We start from the raw sequence: 23,401 nt of genomic DNA on the forward strand, positions 1-23,401 counted from the left end.
CTACTTGATTGTGACAAGCAATAATAGCACTGAAACAACTTGTGACATCCTGCCTAGGCTCTAGGTGCTAGCTGTATCTGCTGAAGAAATATTGGTATGTCTAACCAGGGGGGTTGCTAGACAAGTTTGCTGCATACAAGAAGTGTGCAACACAATGCACTATAGAAACCTCTCTTGCTTAACCCACTATATGTACAGTCCAGGGACATAAGTTTGATATCAGCTTTGTCAGGGACATCAATAGTTAATGCGACAGCACCAGCCATTTTGTGTCACAATAATTTGAGCGCAAATACATTTTTCTGAGCTTCATGTAAAATCATATGCTAGACTCATGTTACATTTACATTAATTCATTTAGCAGACACTTTTATCCAAAGCGACTTCCAAGAGAGAGCTTTACAAAAGTGCATAGGTCAATGATCATAAACGACGAGATAGCCCGCTGTTGTTGCTAAATTCAATACATTTGAGGGGGCTGAGCTTCAGCTCCTTCAGACGACACGCCCCCCAGTCTCAAGCAGAGAAGACTGCTGATTTTCTCACGATTTCAAAGCCTAATTTAACATAGGCCTACTTGTCTGTGTTTTTTTTTCATTCTAATTGGGATGGGTAGTAAACAACACATTCTTCTGTGGTGTGATGAACTTAAAACTCATTTTAAATTCTGCTTTACAGGATCTTTAATCACTCTGGTCTAGGTATAGCTGGACATACATGCAAACTATCTGATCAGGGCCCTGGCCATACACCTGCAATTACAACCGACAATAGGCTAAAAAATATACAATAAAACATGGATAGCAATATACCGTATTTTTCATAAAACAAGCCACATTTTCTATAAACCGCACCCCACCAGAATGGGAGCTTTGCGTTTGTAAATCGGATTATAACTCGCCCTGGAATATATGCTGCACTTGAGGGAACAATGACACCAAATGCACGAGTAAAGGCGATTTTACAGCATGCCGTAACACACTTCCGTTGTGGATAGTATGTGCATGCGTGGCAAAATCCATTGTTATGTCTACAAAATTAATTTTGATATAGAATAAGTTTAGCTAGCTTAAGATTCACTGGGTCTTGCAGCTTTACTGTATTTCCAAGCCCTGATAGTGTAACTGAGACGACACCGTAAATAATTCCTCTTTCAAGTAATAAGCCCCCGTTCAAGTGTTGAGCATTAAATTAGCTGCACGGTCTGTAGAGATCTTGGGACGAAGCCACTTTTTTGTTCTAAAACCGGGCTATACACCACTTCGAAATACAAGCCGTACAACCACAAGAAAACTGCAAAATCGGGGTACAAGCCGCGGTTTTATTTCCGAAAAATACGGTAACCAGTTCGTATCACCCAACGTCACGCTGTTCGCACAGCTTCGTGATACAACAAACACCACCGCTCTCTCTCGTCTTTACGCTACCAACATGCCCTTTAAGTGTTTGTCCTTAATTGGCGTTGATTGCCTATTGAAGAAGCAGCCGGAGGCACGGCCGCGAATGTCCCTAAAGCTGGCCGCCCATTAGAAGAGCTGGAGGCTCGGTAGTAGGTGTGCGTGCTATTGGATGGGCCGTGGTCCACCCACTTCCTCCGTTGGCATCGATACTCAAAAGAAAGACATCACAATATTACATGCATTACACATACACACAAACCCACCACAAACACACACACTCCATTGGCCACAAAGAAACTGATTTTTTTTTTTTTTTTATGTATCATGAAGCTGGAACAAACCCAGAGGAAAATTTTATTGCTCAAAGGTTGCTATTCTACAGCTCATGAGACAAAACTGTGACTCTCAGTTCAGCCTCGTTTTAATTTCAATTTTGTCTGAACCATTTCTCAAGTGTTGCTCCTAAAATTCACTAGGAGCAATAGGTGAGACAGAGCAACATTAGCAGGAGTCATAGTTGAGACTTGATGGAGATAACTTGCTCAGTCTCATTAATGGCTCACTTTGTTCTCATTAGGAAAGAAAATGAGCAGTACCAGAGCTAATATTGAGCAATATATGAGTCATATATATTTATATATTAATGAAAAAAATCAAGGAAACTTTCAACAAATGCATGCAAATGGACCCTTTATTTAATGTTAAACAAAAATGATCACTTTGACAGAAAGGGCCATATCTGTAGGGATCCTTATATAGATATATACAGTATATCTGAGCAAAAACAAAACTTTTAGTGGACGCTGAACATTAGCAGAAGAAAAATCTGAACTTAACATATAAAGAATGTATATCTATTAGGAGTGGAACGGTACACTGAAGTCACAGTTCGGTTCATACCGCGGTTCAGACATCACGGTTCGGTACGAGTTCGGTAAAACGGAGGGAAAAGAAAAACAAACCAGGTTCCTCTATGAGTGAATACGGGCGCATTGAAGATGACATGTCAATTCCGATTGCGTCACTGATTTTTTTGGCCCTATTTGTATGTGTATCTAATGGCTGGTTAAGCACTGTAGGGAGAAGTAGGACTGTTTTTTTTGTCTCGTTCCAGTGATTGGCACACCTGGGTGATGGCGTCGGATATTTTTAGTCATTTAGCACACGCCAGATGTGTTATATGCGTTAGCATGTTAGATGTACTTCCACTCACATACCCCACAATCAGTGACGTGCGGTGATGTCAGTCTGTGATATCGGCAGACACCGCTGCTGTCATTTTGACTTTAATTTTGCAGGGATTACGCTTACAATGTAGCTGTTGTAATGACGTTAGCTGCGCAAATGTCCAGTAATATCTCAATTTTAATTGGTCCATGTTGGATACGTAACGTAGGTGATTACTGGCATAACATATTTACGTGCAAAGGCACAGCAGAGTTGTGCTTTTCAACTTACATGTTGAAGAATACAGGATGGAAGTGCGCAAGTGAGTTTTTCGCTTGTCATCCACAGTGAACGGACAGTAAAAGCACTGCTTATTCTACAATTTTTTTTGTATTTGATTATGACTGCACGTCACTGCCCACAACTGCTGAACAACGCCGACACACAGTGCTCGTCTTATCCACCACTCTCTCGCCTGTACTACTGTAACTGAATGGGAAACCAAAGTTTTCCCAAACTTTAACTTAAAGAGGCCGGCGGGTTGATATGGAAAAATTCTAGCGGCACTGTGTAGATTTGAATAGTCAAGAGATGGCGGTTACAATAAATTTATTTTGCTTATACAGATCATGATTTAACAAAGTACTTTGTGATCAGTCATAACGAAGGAGGTGCTAGCCACAGGTCGTTCGCCAGAGTGATACAGAACAACCCCAAAACCCTGCCTTATATAAACTTTAGATCAAATGGTTTTTCTGAACTCTGTGATTGGTCAGCACTGCTCAGTGACAGTGACTTCATATCAAGTTCCCACGGTTCTTTATTATGGCCTCTCTCCCCAAACCAGTAGATAGTAAAACCACAGGGGTTCACCAGTCAAATGGTCAACTGTCCTTTGTGTGGGCACTTCAAACAAGTCTACAGGAAGGGTCAGAGCAGCAGATCACAATAACAATACAGTTGAATCCACATTGTCTCCAGACCAACTGTCTCTTCCTCCCAGGTGTCATAAACTGCAAATGGCATCTCTACCAAATGGAGTTGACTCTTAATCAACTTTAGACTTCCGTTAAAACACATTCCTCATATATGAAACACACACATTATAACTGTATTCCAAAATTTCCACGACAGGGTCCTCTATCTCTCGTGGGTCGCCACCACTCGCCATACTCGTCCTTAGTGCTGCTAGCTACTATCTCTGACTCACGGCGGCACCAATCAGAGCTTCAGAGCTACATATTAGATGTTCCTAAAGAACACGAGTATCTAACAGTAGTTCCGTATTACATTAATTAATTAAGTTTAAATTAAGTTGTATTCATTTTTATACCATGTATTCTCCGTGTAATTTCATGCACCGAATCATGACGCCCATACCGTACGGTCTAATACGAATACATGTACCGTTCCACTCCTAATATCTGTGTATTTTCGACCCTCAGACGGCATTTGTTGATGAAGGCTTTTTTGACCCTGGCCTTCTTCACAGGTGTCCATCCGCCGAGAGTTCCACAGCACATGATGTAGGCTGCAAGAATAAAAGAAAGCACAAATTTAAGATAAATTCCCCTTGCGTACTGTAACCATGGTGTGGAAAATCCTGACTTAATTGTTACCAGGGAAATAGTCAATGTCCAGTTTTTGCCCTGATCACACACAAAACACCCCCCTCCTTTTAGGGCTCAACAACTAATCGCATTTGCAATAATATTGTGATATGTTAAAACATGGCAACGGCTGCGATTTGGTCATGTGACTCGCGAGAGCAAAGCAGTCTGCACTCCGCAGAGAAGGCATCAACTTGGCATGCTAACGCTACGCTGTACCTTGACCTGTTGTACAATGGCCTCAGTCCCAAAAAGGAAGCTGTGTGGGACTTTTTTGGGTTTAAACACCCCCAGACAAAACCATTGCAGGGCGGAAGGTAATGTTTTCTCTCCCGTGTGTGTGTTTGAATGTCGGTCTGTATGTGTGTGAACAGGATTACGCAAAAACTACCAGCCCGATTTGTATGAAACTTGGTGAAGGGGTTAAGCACGGGCCTACATAATTCGGACCATAATTCGTCATTAGGCTCCTTGACGATCACTGCAAAAGAGCTGCAGTTCCTGTGCAGAGACAGGAGAACCTAGCAGAACAACCATCTCTGCAGCTCTCCATCGTAGCCAAAGCCCACCTGAGAGGTCACGACAGCTAGTCAGACTCGTTAGATCAGAGAGGTATATTAACATTGCATCGTTTGAGTATCGTAAAAGTCGAGACTTCAGGACCCCGGGTTCTGGACTGGATGGAGTGCTACAGAGAAGGTGTTCTGTCAGAGTCTCCCATGCATGCACAGGAACACTGAAGCTATGTAAAAGTGTCTCTTTTCAGTACAGGTTTACTGTGCAACACTAGTTCACTCCAATGTTAAAACTTTGCTGTAAAAATACCACTCCAAGAACCAAAATAGTCAAAATAACAGACAGAATACACCATCGTAATTATGAACTCGTGATTACCGGGATCAGATGTTTTTCACCTCCGTAGGTTTTGTGTTTTTGAAATACATGCAAGTGAATGTCTGAGACAGAAAGAACCTCCATCAACGGTCTTGACATAAACAGTCCACACAACAATAATGGCAATTGCAATTTCATGTAATACTCACCACAAAAACTTGAGCCCACGGTTACAGAGCTGACGCCAGGTGACAATGTAGTGAGAAAATGTAAATCTGCTGCAACAGAAAAACACTTGTATCATGCATGCAATTAATACATTGTGTAGCCTAAGTTCTAGAGCAGGGTTTCTCATAAATATATTTAGTGGAACGAAGTTAGTCTTCAACCACTCTGAGGCGGCAACGTCACACAAAAACGTAAATGTAATAACAACAGAAAACGTTTGGTAATAATAATGTACCTTCATTTGTAGCATTTTGTTATGTCGGTTTAAAACGTGGTTGCTAACTTTGACTATAGCACTGCAATTCCCCCCTCAACTGGGGTGCATGAGTGTTCGACCATCTAATTGATTTTACAGTAGATCGAATTCTTATCATCATATCACCGGCATCTCCTAGCAATAATTTCAAGCTTGCCGCTCAAATTGCTAATGTTGCTGATTTGAGGTCGTTTTTATACAACTAAATAAGCACATGAAAGCTGAAAATTTGGATTTAGACTTTCTTTGGTATGTATTTGTAGGAAAGTCACATCGCGTGGTCGGAGACTTATGTGGGCTCCACATGGTCGGAGACTCATGCCATGCACATACGCTCAGGTGGCCCGCCAGTTTCATGTGGGCACCCCCACATAGCTAAGTTAAGGGGGCTAACACACAAAAGTATTACACAAGTTCAGACAAACCTACTCGGTTTCCAGGTTTGACACAATATAGTGTCACTAGCATGTAAATTATAGCAAGCTAGTCTCATGGTGTGTCGGCTATCTAAGATGGTGGACGAAGGTTCGTAGCTAGTTGCCTTGCATGTGATAGCCAAAGGTAATCCTAATGCTAACATTAACTTATTTCTTTAGAAAATTGTGAAAGTCAAACCCCAAATCACCAGTTAGCTATTGTTAGCCATGCATACTTACATAGTTGAGATGAGTGATGGCTGGAAACACATGCATAGATAAACGACAAATTTCTTCCACTGAGTTGAGCCATGGAGTGAGTGATGACTGAACCGTTGAGTGAGTGATTTGCGCGCAATGCGCGATTGCACGGCTATCGCGAGACAATTTGAAAGCTGATAGGTTACTTGATTGATTCACTTTATCACAAAATGACCTAAATAGTTTCATGTAGGCCTACACTTTCTGCATTCTACACAATGCGATCACATTTTGCTAAAGAACATGAAACAATTGTGTAAAATACACAAAAGATGCTTAGTTTAATCCAATCCAGGCCAGTCTAATTGTTTTCAGTGTATATTTAACCAGCATTTTTTGTGCTGGCGTAAAATTGCTATTACACACATGTTCTTGTTGAGCATATCATTGTGATGTATTGTGAAAAAACAAAAGGGTAAAAACAGTTCTAACCGCATGTATCTGTAGTAGGCTAAACACAGTGATTTACCATTTTGGGTTTTTGTGTAGGCCTACTTTACCGTTGTTTTCACGGTAAAACAGTTGTAGTTTTTACAAAGCAATAATGCAAAAGTTAGCAAACTTTCTTGTATTTACATTAACAGTACTTATCTGTTAATTCAACAGTTATTTCATGTTTTATAATTAACAGTTTTTTACTGTTGCTACTTTACTACCTTTCACTGTTAAAATTACGGATTTTCTTTACAGTGTGGTTATCCTCTCTACTGTTTTCCATTTCTATTTGTCCTATTCAAGTGCAAGTAATATTGATAGATTATTGATTTTGAAATATCCAGTGTAAACATATTGTTAAATTTGCTTTTGTCTGCATGTTAACCCCAATTTTCGCCATGTAAATATCAAAACATCTGTTTAAAATGTCATGGGAATTTGTTTTTCGTCATGGACAAGCATATAAACGACATTACAATGGGCAAGTTTAGTTAATTTTTAAAGAAAACAATAAATCTGGATGAGAATTCAGAGAGTGCTTGTGGAGAGCTCTTTGGTTGTTGTGTCTGAGCTCAGCATGAGATGCATGAATGAGACTAGGATGTGAATAGATTGAGATTATAAAGAGATTGATATCTAAGAGACTGATATCTCTGCCTGAGATCAAAAAGAGGCACACAACTTGAGAAAATCTGAGACTTATTTCAGAGCTTGATGAGATCTATTATGAAACCCAAAAGGAGACTAATTTGAGATTTTGTGAGGCTTTTTCTCAGGAGAAAAACATGAGAAACAGGAGAAATAAGACATAATCTCGTTTTGGTTTCATACATACCTCATTCTTGTCTACGAGAAATGCATGAGACATTTTTGTGAGCTCTTTGCTCGTTTTATTTTCCTCTGGGAAGTCCTGAGCTCACAACATTTTGCCTTAAAAAAAAATGCTTATTAATGTATTGCACTGTTGTTTTCGGATTGTTTATTGTTTTTCTTGTATTATCATCAGGAAAGACCCTGGTCCTCCTGCTAAACACATTTAGCAAAGTCTCTATATTTAAAATAAACAAAATTGTGAAATTCAGGTTCAGGCAGGAGGACTCAGTAGTGTTGTTACTTGATACTTTTATTCCACACGATACAATACATTGTTGTAATATTTGATTTGGTATATGGTTGTGCTCGCAGCGGCTCCCTGCCGCACCCAACTGAGACAGCGTCTCCTGAGACACCGTCTCGACATCCGGGCAGAGAGCAGCAAACGCATTCCCCCTGAGAAAGAAGAAAAAAGAAGAACCAGACAAAGGGTGGAGGCCGGGGAGGCGGAGGCCGCAGGAGACCGAGAGCGTCTGTGTTGCACTAGCAACGCAGGACATGTGAGCTGTAAGCTACAGGTCGTTCGGAAGAGAGGTGAAGAACCATCACACATGCACTGCCTTATATGAACTTAGAACAAAGGCTTCTAGATGTCTTCCTAGATGGTCAATCCATCAATATAGCAGTCTCTGTGATTGGCCAGAACTACTCAGTGACAGTTTGACTCCACACCAAGTGTCCCACAGTTCTTTAATGTCGCATCTCTCTCCAGACCAGTAGATAATAAAGCCACAGGAGTTGACCAGTCAAATGGTCAACTGTCCTTTGTGTGGCCATCTTCAAACAAGACTTTTAATTAACACAAACAATGAAACAGGACACAGTCCTTCTAGCCAAAGTTCAGAGCAACTGCCTCATTGACCCCTTCTACAACTTCTCCCCCAGGTCATAAATACCTTACAACAATACAAGATGCTTTACCCATCCTCCAGGGTAAAACGTCTCAGAGCCTTTAGCAACTCAAAACCTTACCTAAACTGGTCACTGGCTGTCCTTTATCAATGAACAAGGGAGTTTACAGATTACATCCACATACATTTATGCATATGCCCTAAAATTCTATCACACGCGCTAGGTCTCGCGTCCCCTGCATGAACCAGCTCCGCTTGTTTTTGTCAAAAAATAAATATGTATCTTTTGTTTAGAAATGAGAAGTGTGAGCAGGATATGTGTGGATATGTTCCAGTCTTATGAATGTCAAGTCTCAGAGGCCACGAGAATACAAAATACAATATTTTCGAAGACAATATCCAAAATATATTTTACCAATATTTTTTACACGTATATCTTTTACATCTTAAAAAGAGCAGACTCCACTTTCATTTATCAGAAAAGGGAACTGAGACAAGGAAAAGGACCAAATAAAGATTGCCAATAGAATTGGAATAACCTTTTCTCTGCAAAACCGGACACTTGAAGGATATGGACAAGCACAGATGTCAGTGGCATTTCCTTGCCTTTTCCTTTTTCCTTATGGGTAAAGTACAATAAGAATAAACATCTGCTTACATGTATTAGTGTATAACTGTTCAATGTTGGCTCAAACAAATACTTCTGACTGTTGAAATTACGTAATTGGAAATACACGTTCTCAAACACGTTTGTTTGCTGTGCATTGTAACTTCTTCAACTAACTAGTTGGTTGAACTATATCTTTCTGTGACCTTTACCACACTTTTCAGCGGTGCAAACCTCAGCCTCTTCCTGGACCGCTGAGGTGCCCAGTCCAGTCTCCGCCCTGCTAGGCTCCTGTGTGGTCATCCCGTGCTCTTTCAACTACCCAGAACCAGAGAAGAAGTCCTCTGAAGTCACCGGGATTTGGGCCCAAAAAAACTTTGAGAAGATCTACCATCCAGACAGGTGTACAGTGTTGCAGGACTACAAGGACCGCACACAATTAGTTGGAGATCTCCAAGTTAAAAACTGCTCTCTAAGGATTGATCCGCTTCATCAAAGTGACACAGGACCCTTTCATTTTAGGATTGAGGTAAAAGACAGCTTCAAGTATTCTTATGTGGACAACACAGTTTCTATTGATATAAAAGGTAAGTTTGAACAATTTGAATGTGAATTAACAAGGTTAAAATATTAAAGTTGAAATATAGAAGTTATACAATGAAAAAACACCTGCAAAAATACAGAACGTTATTAATTAAATATGATATGACAAGTAACATCATTGTATTTATACCTGGACTAATGTTTTTTTTTTCAAAATACAGTGTTGCCAGAGCCCCCCATTCTGTCAGTGAGTGAAGAAGTGAGGGTAGGTGAGCTGTTCACTGCTTCCTGCTCTGTGTCTCACTCCTGCCCCACTGACCCCCCTGTCCTGACCTGGAGCCACTCAGCAACACCCACTGTCCAATCACAGCAGCTGCCCAAGGGCCAGTGGGAAGTGACATCATCCTTGACCTTTGCCCCCACCATTGCTGACCACAAGAAGTCTCTCAGGTGCACAGCAGCCTACAGGGGAGGGAAAAAAGCAGAGAGCTCCCGGACTCTAAATGTCAAATGTAAGTGGATTAATTTGAAGAACAGGAATATAAATTACAGTTAATGCATGTAAGAAAACAAAATAAAAACTATTTAACGGCATGTGTAGGATATTTATTCCCATTGAGTAATAGGCTGGTAAGTCATTGTAAGAGGATATTTATCTTCCTAGAAGAAAGAAAGATGGACTCACCATCTGAAATAATTCAGTGTTGCAACATTTAACTTTGTTTCTCAAGGACCAAGATCCAAGGCATGGCATCCACCCTAAATACAGTGACAGGTGCATATACATAAATGACCAAGCATGTGAAAATTACTACCAAGTCAATACCTATCTTCACGTTACTCTGCAGACGCCCCACTGGATGTGAGGGTGGAGAGGGAGTCCACATTGCAGGAGGGAGACTCTGTTGAGCTGAGGTGTTCCAGTGATGGTAACCCAGCGGCCCACAGCTACCAGTGGCACAGCCCCAGTGGGGCTCTGCTGTCCCAGGGACAGACCTACAGGCTGGAGAGGGTGTCCAGACACACTGGTGCCCTCTACTGCACCGCCATCAACACAGAGGGACAAGGACGCTCCAGTCAAGTGCAACTCGACGTTATCTGTTAGTACAGCGTACTGTTGATAGACAATAGCCTATGAAGGCCCTGTCAAATAAACATTGTATGTCTATTCTGTAGCATTCAGTATGTGGTTGTGTTTTTTTTTCTTCCTAGATCCTCCTGAGATTAAAGTAGGCTCTGCCTGCTTCTCTAACATCTCCACGGTAACCTGCCTGTGCATCGTGGAATCTGTCCCCCTTAGTGATGTCCGGTGGTCTCTCCCAGATGGAGTTCTGTCAAGCACCAAGGTAGACAGGCACCAATCAGTGATCATCGCCACCCTGAAAGGAAGTCTTGGCTTTGCAGACTACACCCTCTGCCATGCCAACAACAGCGAGGGAAACACCACCCAGGCCTTCAAGTTGCCCAAAAAAGGTACTGTGAAAGAAGCCTTGCTGTAAACCGCATCCCACACTTTTACAATCTGTAAACAGTATCAAACATCAGAGACAACCACTCATTAAAACAGTAAAATACTTCAAGGTGGTTTATGGTCTAATCTCTGAACAGATACAACACGGACGGTGCACGTTTCTAAAGCGTTTCTGTTTTTGGTGCCGGTGTTATTCATGTCAGCATGGAGGTTAACCAGGAAGTGGTGAGTGAAGTGTGTTGAAGGGGTTTGGGCCATCTGCAGTTTGATATTTTTTTTTAATGTTTTTCTTTTCTTGTGCCATTTCCTTTTTGAATCACATTATTTTCTTCTCGAAGTCGGAAGAGCCATGATGGATGCATGCAACCACAGCATGCAACCACAACACGGGACATTGCTATGGTTACGGCCAAAGCCACAGTCTCAGACGACTCCGCAGCAACGTACGTTCCCCTCGTAAAGTGAACACACTCACTCCCCCACACACTCAGAGTGAAGGACAGATAAGAGTCATCTTTTATAAATCAAACAGTTACACTACACCCAGTAAATCTTTATTACTTTCCTCTGTTAGATATAATAGTATAGATTAATATTTGTCTTGTCGTATGAAATAAAATAACATTATCATTATTGTCATTAGTAGCCTATTATTGAATCTGAATTGCTCAATTCTGTCTGCAGACAAGAAAACATCAACAATGGAGTCCCCGGCAACCAATGTTTACGGCAAAATGGAGGTTTGTACTAACTGCTTATTTAGATCTGAAGTAAAAGTAATAATGAAAATACTTCTAAAATAATAATACCCTAGAGATGCCGATGTCATTCCCATGGTGTCATTTCCTACAGGCCGACGGCAGGTGTGACTCGTATGAAAGTGTGATGGGTGAAGATATCTATGCTAACATGTGACAACAGCAGGAAACATGTTCTCCTGTGAGGACCCTATTTGTTTCACTCCTGCCCTTCAACACTGATTCTATGCACATGCTACACTGTACTGTAAACCCAATAAATTCTGAATTTCGTAGAACCATATTATATCAAAGTCATCTAAGTCATCTAAGCAATTAATTTAGTCAATTAATCTTTTTTTGTATTAAATAATTTTCAGTTACCCTTTATTTTGGTTTACTGTGTAGTTAGCTTAACTTAAAGCACTAGTGTAATGCTTACATTGTTTATTATTACATTTAGCCATGTCATGGTATTCTAATAATCTACATTTGCATAAACATTGTCTGGTTCAGGATGATTGATGAAATCATAATGAGCCTGATATAAAGAAAAATGAAAACGTATGTAAATCGAAAATTCTGACATGCTTGTGTTTACTTTCTACATGAATCCATTTGTTTATTTGTTAATAAAATATTAAATAGTATTACATTTGATGCTATCATTTATAGATACAAAACGCGTCTTTCTGTGTTTTCTTTCCTGTAAATAGTTTAGTTTCATTTGGTGAAGTTCTACATTTATGTGTCTACAAAAGATCACATGAACCTTCCTCATGATACTGTAGGCAGATTACTGAGACTTATTGATGATGCTTCAACAAACCTTCATCCAAAAGTGTGTTTAGAATACACCCACTTCGCTTTGATGTAAAGTGTGTAGTATCTTTACTGAGATACTATACCTTTAAGAGGTTTTAAAAGTCTACTTGATTGTGATAAGCAATAATAGCACTGAAACCACTTGTGACATCCTGCCTAGGCTCTAGGTGCTAGCTGTATTTGCTGAAGACACATATATTGGTATGTCCAACCAGGGGCGTTGCTAGACATGAAGCTCTACTGGGACACAGGCCCCTGCTCATAGCCTATCACTTTTTTTTTCTTCCAAGTTTGCTGCATACAAAAAGTGTGCAACACAATGCACTGTAGAAACCTCTCTTGCTTAACCCACTATACGTACAGTCCAGGGACATAAGTTTGATATCAGCTTTGTCAGGGACATCAATAGTTAATGCGACAGCGCGCAAGCCATTTTTCGTCACAATAATTTGAGCGCAGATATTGTTTTCTGAGCTTCATGTAAAATCATATGCTTGACTCATGTTGGTAATATGTTTGAGTCAAAATATGATGATCGGTAGGCCTATTATTTAGAAGCTTTCTTTAGTTTCGTAATGTTTTCTTAGCCTACCTCAATTCTGACTTGCGTGCCGATAACTGGACTTCTGTGTGCAATCTGCAATGGCTATCATAGCAAGCAGAGAGGAGCGTGCAGACATGGAGTTCTGAGGGCACGCATCAGTTTGTGTTTTTGGTTAAACTGCGTTGATTTTACAAACGTTGATTGGGATACTTGTCGGGGAAATTTAGAACGTAACATTATATTCTGAAAATACTGGTGCTTAGCATTCCTTGTCAGTAGAGAAGCCCCTCCCCACATGACCTATAGATGACACTAGGCTTACGTAAACAAACTGACCTAGGTTGACCATTATCATACTAAAGGTGCATTAAATGTGTTTACCTTATCTGTGTTGAGTGAATCATATGGTCAAGCCTAGGGTCAGAGAACTCTAAGTTTCCACGTGCATGCGCACTCTACCTCTGGGATCAATCGCATTGACAGCTGATACTGATATTCAGGGGAGGGGACTTCTCACCAATATGTTTAAATGGTCTTACACGGAGACTTGAGAACCAGACAAACTTTGTATTGCGATCAGATTTTGTCTCCTTGTCGGCAAGCATTAAACTATTGTACTTTCTTTGAACCCGACGACTCTGTGCATTACTTGATAAAGCAATTATCCTAACAATACTGCGTTTCTTTTTTCCGGTTTAATCTATCTATATGAATGCACTGATTAATAAAGTAAATTGTTAAAACTCAAACTTGAGGTTTCACTGGGGCACAGCAGATTTATACTGGGGCTTGTGCCCCAGTAAAAAGGGTCTAGCGACGCCTGTGTCTGACTCTCCAAACCCACCTTATTACATTTATCTTTCATAAAAGTCATCCATCTTTAAGGTATCCTAACCTAAAGATGCTCTCTCGCTCCGTGGGGCCGAAAATCAAGCTGTTACATTTAGCGCTCCCCCTAGAGGCCTGGAGAACTTCCGTTGTGAAAACTAGATACAGCGTTTTTGTTTTGCGCGCTTTTGTTTTTGCAACGCGTTTATGTACTGCAGCGTTTTTTGGTTTGCGTGCTTTCGTTTTTGCAATGCGTTTATGTATTTGGTTGTGTTGTGTGTATTTGCAGCCCGTTTGCTGAATGCTGCCCATGTGTTGTCAAATTAATGAAGATGTTTTCTTAATTTGCTTGTGTTTTGTATATTTGCATGTGTTTTCTTAATTTGCAGCGCGTTTGCACATGTCGGCCACCGTCTGAGGGAGTTTGTGATGACGTAATTGGGGCCGGAAGCACACCCATTAAAAAAATACACTTACACACACACAAGCAAACATACACACACAAACCCATCACAAACACACACACACAGGAAAACAAACAGAGAGACAGAGACGCAAGCTGCCGCTAGGAGAAAGAGGTGGACGGCATGAAAAGAATGATTATCTAGTCCATAGTTCATTTTCACTCCATTGGCCACAAAGATGTAGACAAAAATATTTTTTCTATCTATGTATCTTGAAGCTGGGACAAAGTGCTGAGCTCACAAAATGTTGCCTCTTAGCTTATTACTGTATTGCACTGTTGTTTTCGGATTGCTTTTTCTTTTATTATCACCAGGAAAGACCCTGGTCCTCCCGTTAAACACCTTTAGCAAAGTCTCCTCTATTGTCCAGAGAAACAAAATTGTGGAAGTCAGGATGTCAAAAAAACAAATATTATTTTTGTTTAGAAATGAGAAGTGTGAGCAGGATATGTGTGTACATGTTCCAGTCTCATGAACGTCAAGTCTCAGAGGCCATGTGAATGACATACATGTTAGCAAGTTAGTGGTGAAGTGACATTAAATGGTAGGCTTAGCTATACAAAAAAGTATATTTTACAAGATACTGTTAACTATTTATTTTCCCAAATTCATTTTTGAAATCTTAGCAGACTCCACTTTCATTTATCAGAAAAGGGAACTGAGACAAGGCAAAGGACCAAATAAAGATTGCCAATAGAATGTTAATAACCATTTCTCTGCAGAACCTGACACTTGAAGGATATGGACAATCACAGATGTCAGTGGCATTTCCTTGCATTTTCCTTTTTCCTTAGAGGTAAAGTAAAAAAAGAATAAACATCTGCTTACATTTATTGTTGCGTTATGGTACAATGTTGGATGAAACAGATACTTTTTAAAACCTCTGTTGAAATTACATAATTAGAAATACATCATGCATATCCAACATACTTTATCTTCTCAAACACATGTTTGTTTGCTGTGCATTGTAACTTCTTTAACTACCTAGTTTGTTGAACTATATCTTTCTGTGACCTTTACCACACTTTTCAGCGGTGCAAACCTCAGCCTCTTCCTGGACCGCTGAGGTGCCCAGTCAAGTCTCTGCCCTGCTGGGCTCCTGTGTGGTGGTTCCCTGCTCTTTCAACTACCCAGAACCAGAGAAGAAGTCCTCTGAAGTCACCGGGATTTGGGCCAAAGAAACCCACGAGGAGATCTACCATCCAGACAGGTCTTCAGTGTTGCAGGATTTCAAGGAACGCACAAAATTAGTTGGAGATCTCCAAGTCAAGAACTGCTCTCTGAGGATTGATCCCCTTCATCAAAGTGACACGGGACCCTTTCATTTTAGGGTTGAAATAAAAGACTACGAAAAGTATTCTTATGTGGACAACAGAGTTTCTATTGATATCAAAGGTAAGTTCTAACAATTAGACTTATATATTGACTGATATAAATATAGGAGGTTAAATTAGAGAGTTTAAAAATGTAAGTTGTACAATGAAAAATAAATCACACAAAATCACGCAAAATGATTAATTAAATATGTTATAACACTTATGATAGTATTTATATATCTTTTAAATACAGGGTTGCCAGAGCCCCCCACTCTGTCAGTGAGTGAAGAAGTGAGGGTAGGTGAGCTGTTCACTGCTTCCTGCTCTGTGTCTCACTCCTGCCCCACTGACCCCCCTGTCCTGACCTGGAGCCACTTAGCAACACCCACTGTCCAATCACAGCAGCTGCCCAAGGGCCAGTGGGAAGTGACATCATCCTTGACCTTTGCCACCACCGTTGCCGACCACAACAAGTCTCTCAGTTGCACAGCAGCCTACAGGGGAGGGAAAAAATCAGAGAGCTCCCAGACTCTAAATGTCAAATGTAAGTGGATCAAGTTGAAATTACAGTTGATGCATGTGAGAAAACAAAATAAAAACTATTTAACGGCATGTGTAGGATATTTATCCCCATTGAGTAATAGCTTAAAAAGCTTAAACATTTTTTTTTTCCGGTAAGTCGTTGTAAGAGGATATTTATCTTCCTAGAAGAAAAAAATATGGACTCACCATCTGAAATAATTCAGTGTTGCAAAATTTAACTTTGTTTCTCAAGGACCAAGATCCAAGGCATGGCATCCACCCTAAATACAGTGACAGGTGCATATACATAAATGACCAAGTGTAGCCGGTGTGTATCGGTGAAACTTACTCCTCAGGTATGTAACAGGCCACCCGCATCAACGAATAGCTAGCTTTTCGTTGGCGTAGTTGGTAGTGGTGGCGCTTGGGAAGCCAGAGGTGGTAAGTTCGAACCCAGTGCGGGACGATTTGCCCGATACCTCTGACGGAGCTTGCAAGACCACGTCTGTTACACAAGCATGTAAAAATTACTACCAAGTCAATACCTATCTTTACGTTGCTCTGCAGACGCCCCACTGGATGTGAGGGTGGAGAGGGAGTCCACATTGCAGGAGGGAGACTCTGTTGAGCTGAGGTGTTCCAGTGATGGTAACCCAGCGGCCCACAGCTACCAGTGGCATAGCCCCAGTGGGGCTCTGCTGTCCCGGGGACAAACCTACAGGCTGGAGAGGGTGTCCAGACACACTGGTGCCCTCTACTGCACCGCCATCAACACAGAGGGCCAAGGACGCTCCAGTCAAGTGAAGCTCAACGTGATCTGTTAGTACAGCGGATTGTTGTTTTAGACAGCAGCCTATCAAGGCCTGTCGAATAAACATTGCTTGCCCATTCTGTAGCATTTAGTATGTGGTTGTGTTTTTGTTTTTTTTATTAGATCCTCCTGAAATTAAAGTAGGCTCTGCCTGCTTCTCTAACATCTCCACGGTAACCTGCCTGTGCATCGTGGAATCTGTCCCCCTTAGTGATGTCCAGTGGTCTCTCCCAGATGGAGTTCTGTCAAGCACCAAGGTAGACAGGCACCGATCAGTGATCATCGCCACCCTGCAAGGCAGTCTTGGCTTTGCAGACTACACCCTCTGCCATGCCAACAACAGTGAGGGAAACACCACCCAGGCCTTCAAGTTGCCCAAAAAAGGTACTGTGAAAGAAGCCTTGCTGTAAACGGCATCACACACTTTTACAATCTGTAAACAGTATCAAACATCAGAGACAACCACTCATTAAAAACAGTAAAAGACTTCAAGGTGGTTTATGGTCTAATCTCTGAACAGATATGACATGGACGGTGCACGTTTTTATAGCCGTATCAGCGTTTTTGGTGCCGGTGTTATTCATGTCAGCATGGAGGTTAACCAGGAAGTGGTGAGTGAAGTGTGTTGAAGGGGTTTGGGCCATCTACAGTTGGATTTTCCTTTTTTTTTTTTTTTTTTTTTTTTTTCACATTCTCACTTTCTTTTTTTCTCGAAGTCGGCAGAGCCATGATGGTCAACATGCAACCACAAGACAGTACATTGCTATGGTAACGGCCAAAGCCACAGTCTCAGACGACTCCGCAGCAACGTACGTTCCCCTCACAAAGTGAACACACTCACTCCCCCACACACTCAGAGTGAAGGACAGATAAGAGTCATCTTTTATATATCAAACAGTTACACGACACCCAGTAAATCTATATTACTTTCCCCAATGAAGTATGATTGTATAGATTCATATTTGTCACGTTGTATGAAATACAATAGGCTACCATTATTATTATGTTCATTATTATTATTGAATCTGAATTGCTCCATTCTGCCTACAGACAAGATGTGAAAGACATAAACTATGAAGTTCCAAGCAATCAATATGTTTCCGGCAATATGGAGGTTTGTACTAACTGCTCCCTGAGATCTGAAGTAAAAGTAGTAATGAAAAGACATCTAAAATAATAATACCCTAGAGATGCCGATGTCATTCCCATGGTGTCATTTCCTACAGGCCGACGGCAGGTGTGACTCGTATGAAAGTGTGATGGGTGAAGATATCTATGCTAACGTGTGACAACAGCAGGAAACATGTTCTCCTGTGAGGACCCTATTTGTTTCACTCCTGCCCTTCAACACTGATTCTATGCACATGCTACACTGTACTGTAAACCCAATAAATTCTGAATTTCGTAGAACCATATTATATCAAAGTCATCTAAGTCATCTAAGCAATTAATTTAGTCAATTAATCTTTTTTTGTATTAAATAATTTTCAGTTACCCTTTATTTTGGTTTACTGTGTAGTTAGCTTAACTTAAAGCACTAGTGTAATGCTTACATTGTTTATTATTACATTTAGCCATGTCATGGTATTCTAATAATCTACATTTGCATAAACATTGTCTGGTTCAGGATGATTGATGAAATCATAATGAGCCTGATATAAAGAAAAATGAAAACGTATGTAAATCGAAAATTCTGACATGCTTGTGTTTACTTTCTACATGAATCCATTTGTTTATTTGTTAATAAAATATTAAATAGTATTACATTTGATGCTATCATTTATAGATACAAAACGCGTCTTTCTGTGTTTTCTTTCCTGTAAATAGTTTAGTTTCATTTGGTGAAGTTCTACATTTATGTGTCTACAAAAGATCACATGAACCTTCCTCATGATACTGTAGGCAGATTACTGAGACTTATTGATGATGCTTCAACAAACCTTCATCCAAAAGTGTGTTTAGAATACACCCACTTCGCTTTGATGTAAAGTGTGTAGTATCTTTACTGAGATACTATACCTTTAAGAGGTTTTAAAAGTCTACTTGATTGTGATAAGCAATAATAGCACTGAAACCACTTGTGACATCCTGCCTAGGCTCTAGGTGCTAGCTGTATTTGCTGAAGACACATATATTGGTATGTCCAACCAGGGGCGTTGCTAGACATGAAGCTCTACTGGGACACAGGCCCCTGCTCATAGCCTATCACTTTTTTTTTCTTCCAAGTTTGCTGCATACAAAAAGTGTGCAACACAATGCACTGTAGAAACCTCTCTTGCTTAACCCACTATACGTACAGTCCAGGGACATAAGTTTGATATCAGCTTTGTCAGGGACATCAATAGTTAATGCGACAGCGCGCAAGCCATTTTTCGTCACAATAATTTGAGCGCAGATATTGTTTTCTGAGCTTCATGTAAAATCATATGCTTGACTCATGTTGGTAATATGTTTGAGTCAAAATATGATGATCGGTAGGCCTATTATTTAGAAGCTTTCTTTAGTTTCGTAATGTTTTCTTAGCCTACCTCAATTCTGACTTGCGTGCCGATAACTGGACTTCTGTGTGCAATCTGCAATGGCTATCATAGCAAGCAGAGAGGAGCGTGCAGACATGGAGTTCTGAGGGCACGCATCAGTTTGTGTTTTTGGTTAAACTGCGTTGATTTTACAAACGTTGATTGGGATACTTGTCGGGGAAATTTAGAACGTAACATTATATTCTGAAAATACTGGTGCTTAGCATTCCTTGTCAGTAGAGAAGCCCCTCCCCACATGACCTATAGATGACACTAGGCTTACGTAAACAAACTGACCTAGGTTGACCATTATCATACTAAAGGTGCATTAAATGTGTTTACCTTATCTGTGTTGAGTGAATCATATGGTCAAGCCTAGGGTCAGAGAACTCTAAGTTTCCACGTGCATGCGCACTCTACCTCTGGGATCAATCGCATTGACAGCTGATACTGATATTCAGGGGAGGGGACTTCTCACCAATATGTTTAAATGGTCTTACACGGAGACTTGAGAACCAGACAAACTTTGTATTGCGATCAGATTTTGTCTCCTTGTCGGCAAGCATTAAACTATTGTACTTTCTTTGAACCCGACGACTCTGTGCATTACTTGATAAAGCAATTATCCTAACAATACTGCGTTTCTTTTTTCCGGTTTAATCTATCTATATGAATGCACTGATTAATAAAGTAAATTGTTAAAACTCAAACTTGAGGTTTCACTGGGGCACAGCAGATTTATACTGGGGCTTGTGCCCCAGTAAAAAGGGTCTAGCGACGCCTGTGTCTGACTCTCCAAACCCACCTTATTACATTTATCTTTCATAAAAGTCATCCATCTTTAAGGTATCCTCATAATTATAATATTCGTCATTTATTAATTTTTTGTTGTTATTGTTGTTTTCAGTAAAATAACATTTTTATGATTATTATGTACTGAATAGTTGACATATCCAATACAGACTGCCAATAGCTTTGTCTTGATTTTAGGAACTAATATATGAATAACCACAAAATCTCAAAAATGTAACCCACAGATACATAGATAAATCGGGGTGATATACTGCTTGGCTGATGACTTGGTGGGAGATAGGTGTGGAGGCCGAGGGAATTTGTGATGATGTAATCGGGGCCGGAAACACACCCAGTAAAAAAATACACATAAACACACAAGCACACATACACACAAACCCACCACAAACACACACACAGGAAAACAAACAAAGAGACAGAGACACAAGCTGCCGCTAGGAGGAAGAGGTGGACAGCATGAAAAGAATGATTATCTAGTCCATAGTTCATTTTCACTCCATTGGCCACAAAAAAAGTTGAAAAATATTTTTTCTATCTATGTATCTTGAAGCTGGGACAAAGTGCTGAGCTCACAAAATGTTGCGTCTGTAAAATAAAGCTTATTACTGTATTGCACTGTTGTTCTCGTATTGCCTTTTGTTTTTCTTGTATTATCACCAGGAAAGACCCTGGTCCTCCCGTTAAACACCTTTAGCAAAGTCTCCTCTATTGTTAAGAGAAACTAAATTGTGGACGTCAGGATGTCAAAAAAACAAATATTTTTGTTTAGAAATGAGAAGTGTGAGCAGGATATGTGTGGACATGTTCCAGTCTCATGAACGTCAAGTCTCAGAGGCCATGTGAATGACATACATGTTAGCAAGTTAGTGGTGAAGTGACATTAAATGGTAGGCTTAGCTATACAAAAAAGTATATTTTACAAGATACTGTTAATTTACGCTCCTGTTTCGCCCGCGAGACAAAAATGCTGCCTCCCCCTCCCTCAGTTACGACGCACTAAATTCTAACAAATATATTTTTTAGACGCGACACATGTTATACATCGTTGGAAAGCTACGATTCTTGTGCTTCCATTGAAATAAACCAATTCAAGATCAAGTCGCAATAGCAAGCAAAGTAAACGTATTTTTCCGGTGAACATTCCTTCAACAATGCCAAAGAAAAAAGTTGTACTCACCCTAAGTTGTTCAAATAGGTCCAGGTGTGCAAATCATGCCATCAAAACTTGATCTGCGTAAGTCCCAAGGGTTCAAAGTATCTAACCATGTAAAGTAATTCGTCCAAATACAATGTTTTACGTTCATGAATAGCCATTATCCTTTGTTTCATTATGCAAGTTAGCCGACGGAAGAAACAACTTGTTCACATAAAAGTGTTATTTTCTCCGGTTAGCAACGGAGTATTTACAAAATGAAGGTATCAAAATGTCCGTTGAACCCTCCCCTTTTGATTGACACCTTGTTCGACCCAATAGGAGCTTCCATGCCCCGTTGACAGCCCTCTAAAGCCAACTAGCTTTAGGCTAGTTGGCTTCAACTAGCTTTAGGCTAGTTGAAGCCAGTCGAAGCCTGGCTTCGACTGGCTTCAACTAGCCTAAAGCCTCTGAAATTAGCTCGTTAGCCTTGTAGCTGACAGCTAGCTGAAAATGCCAATACCTCATTTGTATGCGTCTGTGGAGCCTTCAAAATAACAGTCGATTGCGCAATATGGTTGACAGAATCAGTGTTCTTTGTGCGCCAATCCTTGGAATCAGATAAAGCACTCCAATGTGTTCATGCTTCAGTTTTTGTGTTTCAGTATTACTAATTAGGGATTTAGCTATTATATATGATAGTTCTAAGTACCACCTTTCATTAGAGATAACAATTATGAAAAATAATACCTTTTTATTTGACCTTGACCTTGGTTACAAAGGGTCATTTTGGAGTCTCCAAAAGACCTTTAGAAAATTCCTGGATGTACTCTTATAAAAACATGTGTCAAATATGAATATATTGTGGTATTATGTTTGACTTTTGATTTGAATTGGGTAAGGCTTCAACCTGTGGTCCAATTTAGTCTTCCAGATAATACCTACCACCTCTAGGCCTCTTCAGGCCTCTGTTTTCAAAACAAAATCTAGGCGGAAATAGAAATTTTCACTTTCCTTGTGTTCAAGCTTCTATTACTCAACACTAGAAGGACTGACAGGGGTCCTGACAACAGGGGTCATAACTTCAGAGTGTCAGCTTTCAAAAGAGATCATTTACATGCATGTACTCCAAATGGTTCAAGAACAGCTTCCAATTTACTTTGGGTATGCTGTTTAGGCGTTTTCAGGCAAATTTAACAGGAACTTAACTATTTATTTTCCCAAATTCATTTTTGAAATCTTAGCAGACTCCACTTTCATTTATCAGAAAAGGGAACTGAGACAAGGAAAAGCACCAAATAAAGATTGCCAATAGAATGGCAATAACCATTTCTCTGCAGAACCTGACACTTAAAGGATATGGACAATCACAGATGTCAGTGGCATTTCCTTGAATTTTCCTTTTTCCTTAGAGGTAAAGTAAAAAAAGAATAAACATCTGCTTACATTTATTGTTGCGTTTTGGTCAATGTTGGATGAAACAGATACTTTTTAAAACCTCTGTTGAAATTACATAATTAGAAATACATCATGCATATCCAACATACTTTATCTTCTCAAACACGTTTGTTTGCTGTGCATTGTAACTTCTTTAACTACCTAGTTGGTTGAACTATATCTTTCTGTGACCTTTACCACACTTTTCAGCGGTGCAAACCTCAGCCTCTTCCTGGACCGCTGAGGTGCCCAGTCAAGTCTCCGCCCATACCTTTTAAAAGTTTATAGTAAACCCTTTATTGGGGTTTACAGGGTAGCTAGCTTAAAGAGCCTTTGCTGTGCCTTAGTCTTCTTCAAAGAGTGTGTTTTGAATGTCCATTGACAATCCCATTGACAAGGCAGTCCATTGACAATCATCCTCATTATTCGTTCTCCTTTACTATTTCATGCATTGCAAAATAATAAACTTTAGTCATTTACAAATGTTGTCTTGTGGCCAAC

The 23,401-nt window shown here is 40.2% G+C and overlaps 1 protein-coding gene across 1 annotated transcript; it reads left to right on the plus strand.

Moving 5' to 3' along the window:
* The first annotated feature begins 8,902 nt into the window (after positions 1–8,902).
* LOC134023798 (uncharacterized) lies at positions 8,903–18,722 on the plus strand. The gene is made up of 16 exons (XM_062466160.1): positions 8,903–8,918; positions 9,163–9,525; positions 9,703–9,993; positions 10,330–10,581; positions 10,694–10,954; positions 11,090–11,177; positions 11,291–11,395; positions 11,637–11,692; positions 15,383–15,745; positions 15,920–16,210; positions 16,756–17,007; positions 17,123–17,383; positions 17,520–17,610; positions 17,716–17,808; positions 18,050–18,113; positions 18,226–18,722. The coding sequence occupies exons 1-16, from the start codon at positions 8,903–8,905 to the stop codon at positions 18,286–18,288; spliced, it is 2,910 nt and encodes a 969-aa protein (XP_062322144.1). The 3' UTR covers positions 18,289–18,722.
* Positions 18,723–23,401: the final 4,679 nt, after the last annotated feature.

The sequence above is a fragment of the Osmerus eperlanus genome, chromosome 7 (genome assembly GCF_963692335.1).
Source record: "Osmerus eperlanus chromosome 7, fOsmEpe2.1, whole genome shotgun sequence".
Classification (NCBI taxonomy): Eukaryota; Metazoa; Chordata; class Actinopteri; order Osmeriformes; family Osmeridae; genus Osmerus; species Osmerus eperlanus.